Below are 14,669 nucleotides of genomic sequence, written 5' to 3' on the forward strand. Positions count from 1 at the left end.
CAGGGATTGTAAACGCACCAATCAGCACGCTGTCAAAACGGACCAATCAACTCTCTGTAAAATGGACCAGTCGGCTCTCTGTAAAATGGACGAATCAGCAGGATGTGGGTGGGGCCAGATAAGAGAATAAAAGCAGGCTGCCAGACTTGGTAGTAGCAACCCACTCGGGTGCCCTTCCCAACTGTAGAAGGTTTGTTCTTTCCCTTTTTGGGACCACACTACTTTTGTAGCGCTGTAACGCTTACCGTGAATGTTTATAGCTTCACTTCTCAGCCAACGAGACTACGAACCCACCGGCAGGAACAAACAAGTTCAGATGTGCCGCCTTAAGAGCTGTAACACTCACGGTGAAGGTCTGCAGCTTCGCTCCTGAGCCAGCGAGACCACGAACCCACCAGAAGGAAGAAACTCCGAACACATCCGAACATCAGAAGGACCAAACTCCGGACACGCCACCTTTAAGAACTGTCACACTCACCGCGAGGGTCCTTCGCTTCATTCTTTAAGTCAGTGAGACTAAGAACCCACCAATTCCGGACCCACTGGGACTACAGGCGTGCCACCACGCCCCGCCATATTGGCCGGGCTGGTCTCAAACTCCTGACCTCGTAATCCTCCCGCCTTGGCCTCCCAAATTGCTGGGATTACAGGTGTGAGCCACTGCGCCCAGCCGGGAACACCTTTTCTTTTCTCTTTTTAAATTCTATTATTATTTTTGAGACAAGGTCTTGCTCTGTCACCCAGGCTGGAGTGCAGTGGTGTGATCATAACTCACTGCAGCCTTGAGCTTTTCGGCTTAAGTGATCCTCCTGCAGGTGCACACCACCACATGTGGCTAACTTTTTTTTTTTTTTCTTTTTTTGCAGAGATGAGTTCTTGCTGTGTTGCCCAGGCTGCTCTCTTAACTCCTGGTGTCTAGCAAATGTCCGGCCTTGGCCTCCGGAAATGCTGGGATTACAGGTGTGAGCCCCTGCGCCCAGCCTGCAGTACCTTTCTCTAATTTGCATTAGACGTTTACAGATCAGGGACACTTTTTTTTTTCCTGAGAGAAAGTCTTGCTCTGTTGCCTAGGCTGGAGTGCAGTGGCCTGATCTCAGCTCACTGCAACCTCTGAGTAGCTGGGATTACAGGCGTGCGCCACCACACCCAGTTAATTTTTGTATTTTTAGTAGAGACGGGGTTTTGCTATGTTGGCCAGGCTGGTCCTGAACTCCTGACCTCAGGTGATCTGCCCCCTTCAGCCTCCCAAAGTGTAGCGATTACCGGGGTGAGCCACCACTCCCAGCCAGATCAGGGGCACTTAGAGCTATGATGCTGTTCACCATCCCCCATGTCTTGATATGCCCTCCAGGCCCCAGGGGAGCTACACTCAGAGGTTCCCCCCATATTCCCAGGGGTCAATTTCCCTGGGAGGGCAGTATGAGAGTGGGGTTTAGCCCCCATATCAGGGATTCTGAGCTTTGAGGGCCAGTGCCAGACTGTCTGAGACAAGCCCAGCCTCACCCACATCCCTCTGCTATTCTGCTTTCTCCCTTCTCTCCCTCCCCTGCCAACCCCTGACCTCTGGCACTGTTGCAACCCCCCAGGTCCTGGTGTATGCATGTGGGAATGGTGGGGAGGTGTTTGAGGGGGCCAGCCTGACCCCTGCCCTGCCCTGGGCTCTTCCAGGGTGGCATAGGGCTTCGGTGGTCTGGGGCTCTGTCCCTGGGCTGGAGCTCCAGTTCCCCCAACCCGCCTGTCTCTTGGTGGCTCCCCCCCATCACCAAGAGGCTCTTTGGGCCCAGCTCTGGGGTCCCCTGTCACCTTTCTGTGGGCAGCTTTTGCTTCTCTCTCCACCCTCTCAATGGAGCAGTCGAAAGCTGCACCTGCCAAATCCTGAGTCGATTCTATAGTCGGAGTGATGATGGCGCCTGGAAATAATTCACTCCTGGGCAGCCAAGGCCTGGGGCTGCCTGATCTTACAGACTGTGAGGTCAGCAAGCCCTAGACAACACCCCTTCTGGCGGGGAGGGGCAGTTCCAGGCTTCTACAGGCCTGTCCTGCCTTTTTATTTGTTTGAGACCGAGTCTCACTTTGTTGCCCAGGCTGGAGTGCAGTGGTGCAATCTCAGCTCACTGCAACCTCCACCTCCTGGGTTCAGGCAATTCTTCTGTCTCAGAATTTGAGAACAGCCTGGCCGACATGAAGAAAGCCTGACTCTAGTGACAGGTGCCTGTAATCCCAGCTACTCGGGAGGCTGAGGCGTGAGAATCGCTTGAACCTGGGAGGCAGAGCGTGCAGTGAGCTGAGATCATGCCATTGCACTCCAGCCTGGGCGACAGAGTGAGACTCCATCTCAAAAAAAAAAAAAAAAGAAAAGAAAAAGCAAGACAGGTCTGGAGAGGCCTGGAATTGCCCTTCCACCCCAGAAGCAGCACAAAGACTCCACAAATCTAACACCCAGCAGAGACCCCCAGATCTGGGCCAGCCTGCCCCGTCCTGCCAGCCAGAGCCCACTATGCCCAGAGGTGCTGCCCCAGGCTCACATCATCTGAGCTGAGCCCTAGAGTGTGGGCTGGGACCTGCTCTGACTCCCCACCCTGCTCCAGATGTGGGTCTCTGGACAGGGAACCCACGAGGGAGTAGACTGGGCTGGGCGCAGGGACTCGCTCCTGTAATCCCAGCACTTTGGGAGGCCAATGCAGGAGGATGGCTTGAGCTCAGGAGTTTGAGACCAGCCTGGGCAACATAGCGAGACTCTGTCTACCAAGAAAAAAAAAAAAAAAAAAAATTAGCCAGGCTTGTGGTGCGCTCCTGGAGATGCCTTGAGCCTAGGAGTTCCAGGCTGCAACACTTTGGTATGGTGCACCAAGATCCCACTACTGCACGCCAGCCTGTGTGACAGGAGACTGTCTCTAAAAAAGAAGCTGGGGCCGGGTGTGGTGGCTCACGCCTGTAATCTCAGCACTTTGGGAGGCTAAGGCGGCCAGATCACCTGAGGTTGGGAGTTCGAGACCCGCCTGACCAACATAGAAAAACCCTGTCTCTACTAAAAATACAAAAATTAGCCGGGTAGGGTGGCACACACCTATAATCCCAGCTACTCTGGAGGCTGAGGCAGGAGAGTCGCTTGAACCTGGGAGGCGGAGGTTGCAGTGAGCCAAGATCACGCCATTGCCCTCCAGCCTGGGCAACGAGCAAAACTCGGTCTCAAAAAAAAAAAAAAAAAGCGGGGTTGTGTGGACATGCTCCAGGCCCTCACCTGCAGGGTGCCACCCTTCCTTGGGAACCTGGGAAAGTCAGGCTGTGGGCTGAGAAAAGAACATGCGAGTATCTTTTTTTTTTTTTTTTCTGAGACAGAGTCTCCCTCTGTCGCCCCGGCTGGAGTGCAGTGGCGCGATCTCGGCTCACTGCATGCTCCGCCTCGAACATGGGAGTATCTTGCTACAGCCTCAGACTCTGGGTCCCTCAAAAATTTGAGGACCTTGGGACTGAGCTCCAAAGCTCCCATCTGTTTTTGTTTTTTTTTTTTTTTTTGAGATGGAGTTTTGCTCTTGTCCCCCAGGCTGGAGGGCAGTGGCACGGATCTCGGCTCACTGCAACCTCTGCCTCCTGGGTTCAAGCGATTCCCCTGCCTCAGCCTCCTGAGTAGCTGGAATTACAGGCATGCGACACCACGCCCAGTTAATTTTTGTACTTTTAGTAGAGACAGGGTTTCACTGTGTTGGCCAGGCTGTCTCGAACTGTCCTCAGGTAATCCACCCGCCTCGGCCTCCCAAAGTGCTGGGATTATAGGTGTGAGCCACTGCGCCCGGTCCCCCATCTGCTTTCTACCTCCACAACTTTCCCTGGGCCTGGTTAGAGGGTGGCAGCTAGGGCAAGGGCAGACAAGGGAGAGGGGAACTGGGCCCTTGGAAGCCTGACTACACCTGGAGGGAGGCCAACTGGAAATAAACACAGGCAACAAGAACTGCTGGCCCAGCCAGCAGCACAGGTCTGAGCCCGTCGGTTGGCTAGGGCTCTGCCCAATCTCCCCACCCCGAGACTCTGCGGGCTCCATTCTCACCCCAGTTCGGCTTGCCAGTTCCCTTGTGACTGCCAACAGGGATGCCCTGGCCTCAGGGAGTGTGGCGGTGACAGATCTCAAAGCTTGCCAGGTCCACTGTGGTGTCCTTGGGGTGTGAAGCCGACGCCAAGCTTTTGACATAGTAATCCTCCCATCAGCTCTGCGGGGAGGTGCAATTACCTCTGTGCTCCTTCACCTGGGACCCAACCTAAGCGCTCCTGAGAACTCAAGCCTCAGGTGCTTCTCCTATATCCTTCTCCTCCCCCACCTTAGTTTTAATTAAGACAGGGTCTCACTCTTTCTCTCTGGGCTTTTGGTTGTTTAGAGACAGGGTCTTGTTCTGTTGTCCAGGCTGGAGTGCAATGGCACGATTTTAGCTCACTCTACCCTTCAACTCCTGGGCTCAAGCGATCCTCCTGCCTCAGCCTCCTGAGTAGCTGGGACTACAGGCGTGCAGTACCACCCTGGCTAATTTTTATTTTTTAGAGACAGTGTCTTACTATGTTGTCCAGTCTGGTCTAGAACTCTTGGCTTCAAGCACTCCTCCTGCCTCAGCGCCCCCCTCCAAAGTGCTGGGATTGCAGGTATGAGCTACTGCGCCCGGCCCTAAGACCTCTGTCTTTATGGATGTGAGTCAGCCTGTGTCCAGCAACCTACACCACTGTACCCACATGGCCCACCACGGGGCTGGGCACACAGTACACCCTGAGGAAAGGTGACTCGTGAAAGCCGGCAAATGGCAGGTGCCTGAGGCTTCCTTCCACAAACACCAGGGCCTGGGCCAGTGACAGGTGGTTGCTTCGAACTTTATTTGAGAAAAACAGAAGATAAACGTATCAAAAGAACACATAGGTCGGGGAGGGGGGGAGGCACAGCCAGTGGCGGCAGCAGGGGTGGGCATCCGGGCTAGGGCTTTACTTGGCTGCAGTCTCCTCGGATTTTGCGGCTTCTGGGCCCCCAAGCTGGGCCCGCGACTCGAAGGTGACTGGGATGGTGATCTCGTTGGACTGCGTGGCTAGCTTGGGCATGGGGGCCTCCACGGTCAGTGTGCCCTCAGGGGACAGGGAGGAGGAGACCTGAGCGGGGTCCACACCGGGGGGCAGCCTGGACGTGCAGAGAGGAAAGGCGAGCGTTACATTACACACCGGGTGGGTCCCTGTGCCCTCCTCCCTGACCTCCCCGCCCCCCACCCACCCCGACCTGGCGCCAGGACTCACGTGTATTTCCGCGTGAAGCACCGGGAGATGTAGCCATGCTCGTCCTGCCGCTCCTCGTGCTTGCCTTTGGGGGGAAGAGGGAAATCAGACTGCGGGGGAGGGGACTGCCTTTCGGCCCCGCCAGGCCAGAAGCCCCACCTCCTGCTTGGAAGCAGCCAGGACTGCAGGCCGGCAGGGATTAACAGAGGGGGTTGGGGATGGGGGCGTGCCCGCCGGTCTGGGCTCTCAGAAACTTCCGGAAAGTTCTTCGATTCAGAGTTTTGGGAGGAATGGAGTAGGGCGCCGAGCTGGGGAGTGTGCAGTACGCAGGCGCACTTGGAGCCGCGCACACTCCCACTCCGCGGCTAGAAACGGACCGCGCCAGGGAACCCCCCGCTTATCTGGGGATGGGGCTGTGGGTAGGGAGGGGACTCTGTGGAAAGGCGCATTTCCTCTCTTCATCGATGATCTTTAAAAAAATTTTTTGTTTGCTTTTTTTTTGTAATGGCGCAGGGGCGGGCGGGGGGGGGGGGGCGTCTCGCTATGTTGCCCAGGCTAGTCTTGAACTCCTGGCCTCAAGCGATCCTCCCGTCTCGGCCTCCCAAAGCGCTGGGATTACAGAGCAGAAAGCGCCCTTAGAAGCGACCCGCACTCCCAATTCCTGAGCAGGGGAATCAGGGATCCTGTTTTTCCCGGTGCTAGGCCAACGTTTAACTCCCCAGGTCCCCGGGACCCCCGTTTCAACCGCACCCCCCGGCCCTGCCCGCCCTGCTAGCCTCCTCCCCTCCCCTGCAGGAGCAAGGGGGCTCACCGGTGATCTCCACCACGCCATCCTTGGTCTTGACCGTCAGCTCGTCCGGGGCGAAGTGGTTGACATCCAGGGACACGCGCCAGCGGTCCGCAGTGTGCCGGATCTCCGAGACCCCGCTGCTGAGCTGCCGGCTGAGCGCGCGGCTGTAGGCGGGCGCGGCCACTGCGGGGCTCTCGATCGCGGCGGGGGGCAGGGGTCGCACGTAGCCTGGCCAGCTGCTGCCGCCGAACCACTGCGACCACTCCTCCGGCAGCCGGGGCAGCCCGAAGGCCTGGTCGAAGAGGCGGCTATGCGGGTACCAGTCGCGGAAGGGGTCCCAGCTGGGGCCCCGCAGGAGCGAGAAGGGGACGCGGCGCTCGGTCATGCCGGCTGACTCTGCTCTAGACGTCTGCTCAGAAAAGTGCGGCGCGCTGGGCCCGGCTGCGCTTTTATGCGCCTCCAGTCGGGTATTTTTAGCAGGCGGTGTTTGAGGTCTCTATTAATGGTAATGACCCGTTTGAGGGCCGCCCCTCCCCATGCACTCCTCCCCCAGCGTTCAGGGGCCGTGGGCGGAGCGAAGAGGGTTCAGCCCTCATCTGGAACCTTCTCTCGTTAAGGAAAGCAAATGAGTTCGAGAGCACGACGCTGGAGCCGTGCCACGGCAGGGCACTCGCCGGCCCTGGTGCTTAAGCGTTGCTGGCTGTGGCCTGTGGCCAGGGCCGTCCTTTTGTTAAGGAGGACAGAGCCAGCCAGTTTGGGTTGGGGCATACAACTGAGAAGTGGCAGAGGCAGGATCGGAACCACACGCGTGTGAGATGGAATGTGATAAAAGGAGTCTGGTGCTTGAGCCCGGGAGTTGAGGCTGCAGTGAGCTATGATCTCACCACTGCACTCCAGCCTAGGCAACAGAGCAAAGCCTTGTCTCTTAAAAAAATTTAAAAAAGGGGCTGGGTGCGTGGCTCATGCCTGTAATCTCAGCACTTTGGGAGGCCAAGGCAGAAGGGTCCCTCGAGGCTAGGAGTTTGAGACCAGTCTGGGCAACATAGTGAGACCCTACCTCTACCAAAAAATATTTAAAAATTAGTTGGGCATGGTGGTGCATGCCTGTGGCCCCAGCTATTCCAGAGGATGAGACGGGAGGATCCTTTGAACCCCGGTGAGTAGAGGCTGTGGTGAGCTGGATTGCACCACTGCACTTCAGCCTGGGCTACAGAGCAAAACCCTGTCTCAAAATAAGTAAATGAATAAATACAAATACAAAAATAAAGCAGTCTGGGCCAGGCGTGGTGGCTCACGCCTGTAATCCCAGCGCTTTGGGAGGCCGAGGTGGGAGGATCACCAGAGGTCAGGAGTTTAAGACCAGCCTGGCCAACATGGTGAAACCCCATCTCTACTAAAAATACAAAGATTACCCGGGTGTGGTGGCGGGCGCCTGTAATCGCAGCTGCTGGGGAGGCTGAGGCGGGAGAATTGCTTGAACCCAGAAGGCAGAAGTTGCAGTGAGCAGAGATCTCACCACTGTACTCCAGCCTGGGCGACAGAGTGAGACTCTGTCTCAGAAAAAAAAAAGAAAAGCAATCTGGTAATCTGGTGTGGTTGTTAGGCGTGTGGACTTTGAAGCCAGACTGCCTGAATTCACATCTTTGTTCCGTCACTAAGCAGATGAACTTGTGCAAGTTAGAGTCTTTGTGCCTCAGTTTCCCCATCTGGAAAATAGAGATGATAATGATGGTAACAGTCATGCATTGCATAAAGATGTGTAGGTCAGCAAGGGACAGCAAATAGGAAGGTGGTCCCATAAAATTATATTAGTGGCTGGGTGCAGTGGCTCACATCTGTAATCTTAGCACTTTGAGAGGCCGATGTGGGAGGATTACTTGAAGCCAGAAGGCTGAGACAAGACTGGGCAACACAGTGAGACCCCATCTCTACTAAAATTCAGAACAAATTAGCCAGGCATGGTGGTGTGGACCTGTAGTCCCAGATACTCAGGAGGCTGAGGTGGGAGGACCACTTGAGCCAAGGAGGTCGAGGCTGCAGTGAGCCTGATTGTGCCACTGCACTCCAGTCTGCATGACAGAACAAGACCCTGTCTCAAATCAAACAAAAACAATTATATTACCGTGTTTTTACTGTACATCTTCTATGTTTATTTTATTTAATTAATTAATTTATTTATTTATTTATTTTGAGATGGAGTCTCCCTCTGTCGCCCAGGCTGGAGTGCAGTGGCCTGATCTAGGCTCACTCCAACCTCTACCTCCCAGGTTCAAGTGATTCTCCTGCCTCAGCCTCCTGAGTAGCTGGGACTACAGGCAAGTGCCACGACACTGGCTAATTTTTGTATTTTTAGTAGAGATGGGGTTTCACCATGTTGGCCAGGCTGGTCTTGAACTCCTGACCTCAAGTAATCCACCCGCCTGGGCCTCCCAAAGTGCTAGGATTACAGGCGTGAGCCACCGCGCCTGGCCATCTTCTATCTTTAGAAACACTAATACTTACCATCATGTTGCAGCTGCCTCCAATATTTGGTGCAGTCATATGCTGTAGAGGTTTGTAGCCTAGGAGCGGTAGGCTAGACCATATGGCTTAGGTGTGTAGTAGGCTAGACCATCTAGGTTTGTGTAAGTCCACTCTGAGATGTTCCCACAATGATGAAATTGCCTAACAAGGCATTTGTTGAATGTGTCTCTGTTATTAAGTGACTCATGACTGTAATGGGTTGGCCTGAGGATTTGGTGACCTAATGCAGGTGATGACTTTGGCCCGGAGCCTGGTACATCATAATTATTAGTTGTTATCTGCCTGGGATTGAAGACAGGGAAGAGGAAGGAGAATAAGTGGGGTTTGGCCATTTTCCCCCTTCCCCTAACAGTGCGGCTGGCCCAGATCAGAACCTCCAAGGCACAGTGCTGAGAGGGGCCAGGAGGAAGGTCACTGCCACATCGCCTACTATATGTATCTTTCCTTAAGAAGCACTGGTTGGCCAGGCGTGGTGGCTCCCACTTGTAATCCCAGCACTTTGAGAGTCTGAGGCAGGCTTATTGCCTGGGTTCAGGAGTTCAAGACCAGCCTGGCCAGCATGCTGAAACACTGTGTCTACCAAAAATACAAAAAATTAGCCAGGCGTGATGGTGGGTGCCTGTAATCCTGGCTACTGGGGAAGCTGAGGCACGAGGATCATTCCAGGAGGCAGAGGTTGCAGGGAGCTGAGATCATGCCACTGCACTCCAGCTTGGGTGACAGAACGAGACTTTGTCTCAAAAAAAAAAAAAAAAAAAAAAACAAAAAGAAACACTGGCCAGGAACCTCAAATGCTGCAAACTTGAATTAGTCTGGACTTCCTGTGTAATTCTGGGCAAATCCCCTCCCTTCTCTAGGCCTCAGTTTCCCTTTCTGCAGATTTTGATGCCCACATCACAGAGGGAGAGGGGAGCTCCAAGTAGTAGAGTCTGCACAGACTTGCTTAGAGCCTGGAGCTTGCCCCTTGACCCTACCTCATCCATCTGAACACCAATGGGCTCCTGGCCCCTATCTCCCAGCTTGGAGGGAGGGTGCTGCCCTAGGCTCCTGCCACAACCCTGACATTCCCTCTTTCCTGTCTTTGTAGGCATGGCCATTCCAGCCTTCCTTCTCCCCTGACTTAGGTCCTTTGATCCCTGTTTTAGTTGTTTTTTTGTCTTATTGTTTTTTTTTTTTTGAGCCAGAGTCTCACTCTGTCGCTCAAGCTGGAGTGGAGTGGCGCAATCTCAGCTCACTGCAACCTCCGCCTCCCAGGTTCAAGCGATTCTCCTGCCTCAGACTCCCAAGTGGCTGGGATTACAGGCATGTGCCACCACACCCGGCTAATTTTTGTATTTTTAGTAGAAATGGGGTTTCGCCATGTTGGTCTCAAACTCCTGACCTCAAGTCAGCCACCTGCCTCGGCCTCCCAAAGTGCTGGGATTACATGTGTGAGCCACCGCACCCGGCCCTGTTATCCCTGGTTTTTAGACAAAGAAACCGCTGTGCACAGAGATTAAATGGCTTTCTGTTGTCTCCGGTAAAGTGCTCTCAGAGCCAACCTCCTGCCTCTCTAGTACCCAGGGCCTCCCACTTCTTCTGTCCCACTGTACTTGCTGTCCCTATCCTGGGGCTGAGGTTCCACTCCTCCTACTTCTATGGGGGAGCCAAGGCCACTAAAGTCTTGCCCTGCCCAGGCCCAGAATCGGGGCAGACTCCAGGCCACTCACCTTGATAAGCTGGGGGAGCAGCAAGTCCTCATGCCTTCTCTGAGCCTTAGTTTCCTTTTTGAGAGAGAGCTCATAAATGCCTTTCTCTCTCTCCTTTTTTTTTTTTTTTTTTTGTTGAGACAGAGTCTCGCTGTGTTGCCCAGGCTGGAGTGCAGTGGAGCGATCATAGCTCATTGCAGTCTTGACCTCCTGGGCTCAAGTGATTCTTCTGCTTCAGCCTCCTGAGTAGCTGGGACTACAGGTGTGTGCCACCACACTTGGCTAATTTTTAAATTTTTTGTAGAGACAGGTGTCGCACCATGTTGCCCAGGCTAGTCTTGAACTCCTGGCCCCATGAGATCTTTCTGCCTAGGCCTCCCAAAGCACTGGGATCACAGGCATGAGCCACTGCGCCGGACCTAGATGCCTTTTTTTTGTTTGTTTCTTTTTTTTTTTTTTTTTTGAGACAGTCTCGCTCTGTCGCCCAGGCTGGAGGGCAGTGGTGCGATCTTGGCTCACTGCAAGCTCCGCCTCCCGGGTTCACGCCATTCTCCTGCCTCAGCCTCCAAGAGTAGCTGGGACTACAGGCGCCCACAACCACGCCCAGCTAATTTTTTTTTTTTTTTTTTTTTTTTAGTAGAGATGGGGTTTCACCATGTTAGTCAGGATGGTCTCGATCTCCTGGCCTCGTGGTCCACCCACCTCGGCCTCCCAGAGTGCTGGGATTACAGGCGTGAGCCACCAGCCCTAGATGCCTTTCTGTCTTACCCACCTGCTCCCCATCAGGGAAGAGCTGGGGCTGGACCATGAATCTGAGATCACTCCTGTAAAGGCCTCTGAACTCCTGGGGCTCTCGGGAGCCAATGGTGGGAGGCAGACAGGACCCCTGCCTTCTACCTCACCTCCCTGGCTGGGTCATTGTCATGAGCCCAGTGGGTCTCATTTGGGAGCTCCTGGTTGACACCCCACGGGACTTAGTGTCAGAAAGCCCCAGGTTTTTGCTCCCCAGCGCTCCCAGCCCCACCCATCCCCAGCTGTATAAAGTTGAGGTGAGGTCAGGAGCCAGGGAGGGCCCTCATCTGCCTCTGCCTGCTCACCCTCGCCCAGACAGGAGCCGGGGGTGCCCCACCCCAGAGGGAGCTGTCAGGTGTGGTTATAAACGCTTCCAGGTGTGGCTCTATCAGGCCCAGCCACACTCTGGTTGGGAGCTGCCAGCCCTTTGTAGACACAAGCTCCCTTCATCTTGCCTGAAACCAGCACAGACTGGATGTATCCCTGCTGCTGGAGAGATTGTGCAACTCAAGGCACAAAACCCACTCACTCTGCTCACTCCCTCGAAATTCACATTCATCTTCAAGGGCTCAGTTTTGTTTTTTGAGATGGAGTCTTGCTCTGTTGCGCCGGCTGGAGTGCAGTGGCACAATCTCGGCTCATTACAACCTCTGCCTCCCAGGTTCAAGCAATTCTCCTGCCTCAGCCTCCTGAGTAGCTGGGACTACGAGCGTGCACCACCACGGGCCAGGCGTGGTGGCTCACACCTGTAATCCCAACACTTTGGGAGGCCGAGGCGGGTGGATTACCTGAGGTCAGGAGTTTGAGACCAGCCTGGCTAAGGCTTCAGTTCTTGAGGGATGACTCTTAGATCACCCACAAGGGAGGGGAGATGGGTGGTTTCTGGCAGCATGGGGGTGAGGTGGGTGGTGGGGCAGAAACTGGGTTTTGGGGACAGATAGGGCTGGGCTTGAATCTGGGTGCTGCTGGCCTGGTGACCACTCTGAGCCCACACGTCCCTATTTGCAAAGTAGAGCTAGCAATGCCCCTGGCCCCTGCCTGTCTGACAGCGTTGTGGTCAGTTTTCAAGTGCATGAATGTGTGTAAAGTGCTCGGTGCACAGTAAGTGCTCATGGTGACTGCGAGGGCCTTTAATTGTGGATACTGAGCCTTAGAATAATCAGAATTACCCAGTTGCATGTGTGTGTGTGTGTGTGTGTGTGTGTGTGTGTGTGTGTGTGTGTGTGTGTTTTTTTTTTTTGAGTCAGAGTCTTGCTCTGTCACCCAGGCTGGAGTGCAATGGTGCAATCTTGGCTCACTGCAACCTCCACCTCCTAGGTTCAAGCAATTCTCCTTCCTCAGCCTCCTGAGTAGCTGCGATTACAGGTGCCTGCCACCACGCCCAGCTAATTTTTGTATTTTTAGTAGAGATGGGGTTTCACCATGTTGGCCAGGCTGGTCTCAAACTCCTGACCTCGTGATCCACCCACCTTGGCCTCCCAAAGTGCTGGGATTACAGATATGAGCCACCATGCCCCGACATATGTGCTTTATAGAGCATCAAAGTATCCTATCAGAGTCACTTTTTCTTCCTTATTTATTTATTTTTTGGGACAGAGTCTCGCTCTGTCGCCAGGCTGGAGTGTAGTGGCACCATCTCAGCTCACTGTAACCTCTACCTCCTGGGTTCAAGCGATTCTCCTGCCTCAGCCTCCCGCCACCATGCCCAGCTATTTTTTGTATTTTTAGTAGAGATGGGGTTTCACCGTGTTGGCCAGGCTGTTCTCAAATTCCTGACTTCAAATGATCCACCTGAGCCTCCCAAAGTGCTGGGATTACAGGCGTGAGCCACCGCGCCCAACTTCCTTCCTTTTTTTTCTTTTAATAGATAGAGTCCCCACTCTGTTGCCCAGGCTGGAGTGCAGTGATGCAATCATAGCCCACTGTAGCCTCAACGTTCCGGGCTCACGTGATCCTTCCTGCTCAGCCTCCTGAGTAGCTGGGACTACAGGCACATGCCACCACACCCAGCCAATTTTACAATTTTTTGTAGAGAGGGGGTCTCACTATGTTACTCAGGCTGGTCTTGAACATCTGGCCTCAAACAATCCTCCTTAGTCTCCTGACTACCTGGGCTTACAGGCGTGAGCCAAGGCATCCAGCTAGGAGTCCCATTTATTGAGATGAGAAAACAGGATCAGAATGGCCCCAGGGTCACAAAGCTGGTAAGGGTCTCAGACCTCCCTATTCTCCATCCAGCAAGGGGGGAGACTTCCCAGACAGTTCAGAGAAGGCTGTGGGCTTCCAGGGCACAGGGGCAGGAGTGCATGTCTTCCAGCCTAACCAGGTGCCTTTATTCTAGGAGGCTGCACTCTGCCCTCCCCACCGGGCAACCGAGCTGGGCAAGGGGGCCAGGGCTGGGTGGCGGCTCCCACATGCCCCCCTGCCCAGCTGTTCTCTGTCAGTCTGTGGCTGGCTCCAGCATCCAGAGCACTGAGCTGCCAGGAGTGGTTTTTCTGGGATAAAGAGGAAAATTCAGGCTGGGCGCACTGGCTCATGCCTATAATCTCAGTACTTTGGGAGGCCAAGACGGGTGGATCATGAGGTCAGGAGTTCGAGGCCAGCCTGACCAACATGGTGAAACCCTGTCTTTACTAAAAATACAAAAATTAGCCAGGCGTGGTGGCATGTGCCTGTAATCCCAGCTACTCAGGAGGCTGAGGCAGGAAAATCACTTGAACCCAGGACGTGGAGGTTGCAGTGAGCCAAGATCACGCCACTGCACTTCAGCCTGGGCAACAGAGCAAGACTCCATCTCAAAAAAAAAAAAAAAAAAAAAAAAAGGAAAATTCTAGCCCCAGGGATTTCCCAGAAGCCACCGTGGAGTGGGGTGGGGGGATGGGTGATAGGGCAGGTCATAGCCCTTACCCCTCTTCATTGCCCACTGCAAGGTCCGGGGAGTCCTTCATTGGACGGTCCCTCCCCTTACCTCTAGCCCCCAAATCTGGGGTGCTCAGCAGCAGCCCCAAGGCTAACCCCCTTCCTTTCACTGCGCCCAAGGCCTTGACCACGCTAGCCACGCCCTCTGCAGGCTTCTGCCAACTGTGGCTGAACCAGCCCCGCCTTCGCTGGCCCAGCCTCAGAGAAAGTGCCAGAATCTCCAGGCAGCTGCCCGAGCTCCCCGGAGAGGCCTGACAGCTGATGGATGACGCCAGCCCCCGGGCCTGCTGGGAATTGAAAATATGGACGACAGTAATCAGAGCGCCGGGGGTGGGGTAGAGGGGACGCTAGGTCTTTCTGGAAACGTCTAGACACTGCCTCTCTGGGAGTCCGCTTCTAAAAACCCACCTCCAGCCTGCCCCACTCCCTGGACCTCTGGTTTCTGGCTGGACTGGGAGGGGGCCATGCCACCCCATCACCACTGAAGCGGGGGCTACAGAGGGGCTGGGTGGGAGGGCTGAGGATCTGTCCTCCCGCCCCTCCCGCTCTGGCTGTCTAGCTCTGGAGTCTGGGGACCTGGATGTCTTTGACTGCAGCCTTGGCCAAGGGCCGGCATCCGTGACTCATTTTCTTGATCTGTACAATGAAACCATTGGACTGGATGTTCTAAGTCTCCTTCCAGGGCCGTGAATCAACAGTTTCTCCTCCACTCTTCC

The 14,669-nt window shown here is 54.7% G+C and overlaps 1 protein-coding gene across 1 annotated transcript; it reads right to left on the reverse strand.

Moving 5' to 3' along the window:
- Positions 1-4,830: 4,830 nt before the first annotated feature.
- Positions 4,831-6,809, reverse strand: HSPB1 (heat shock protein family B (small) member 1). Its single transcript, XM_024249722.3, has 3 exons — positions 6,053-6,809; positions 5,263-5,326; positions 4,831-5,149 (listed from the first exon to the last, which is right to left on the reverse strand). Exons 1-3 carry the CDS (start codon positions 6,414-6,416, stop codon positions 4,960-4,962), a joined length of 618 nt encoding a protein of 205 aa, XP_024105490.1. The 5' UTR covers positions 6,417-6,809; the 3' UTR covers positions 4,831-4,959.
- Positions 6,810-14,669: the final 7,860 nt, after the last annotated feature.

Source organism: Pongo abelii, chromosome 6, assembly GCF_028885655.2.
Source record: "Pongo abelii isolate AG06213 chromosome 6, NHGRI_mPonAbe1-v2.0_pri, whole genome shotgun sequence".
Taxonomy (NCBI): Eukaryota; Metazoa; Chordata; class Mammalia; order Primates; family Hominidae; genus Pongo; species Pongo abelii.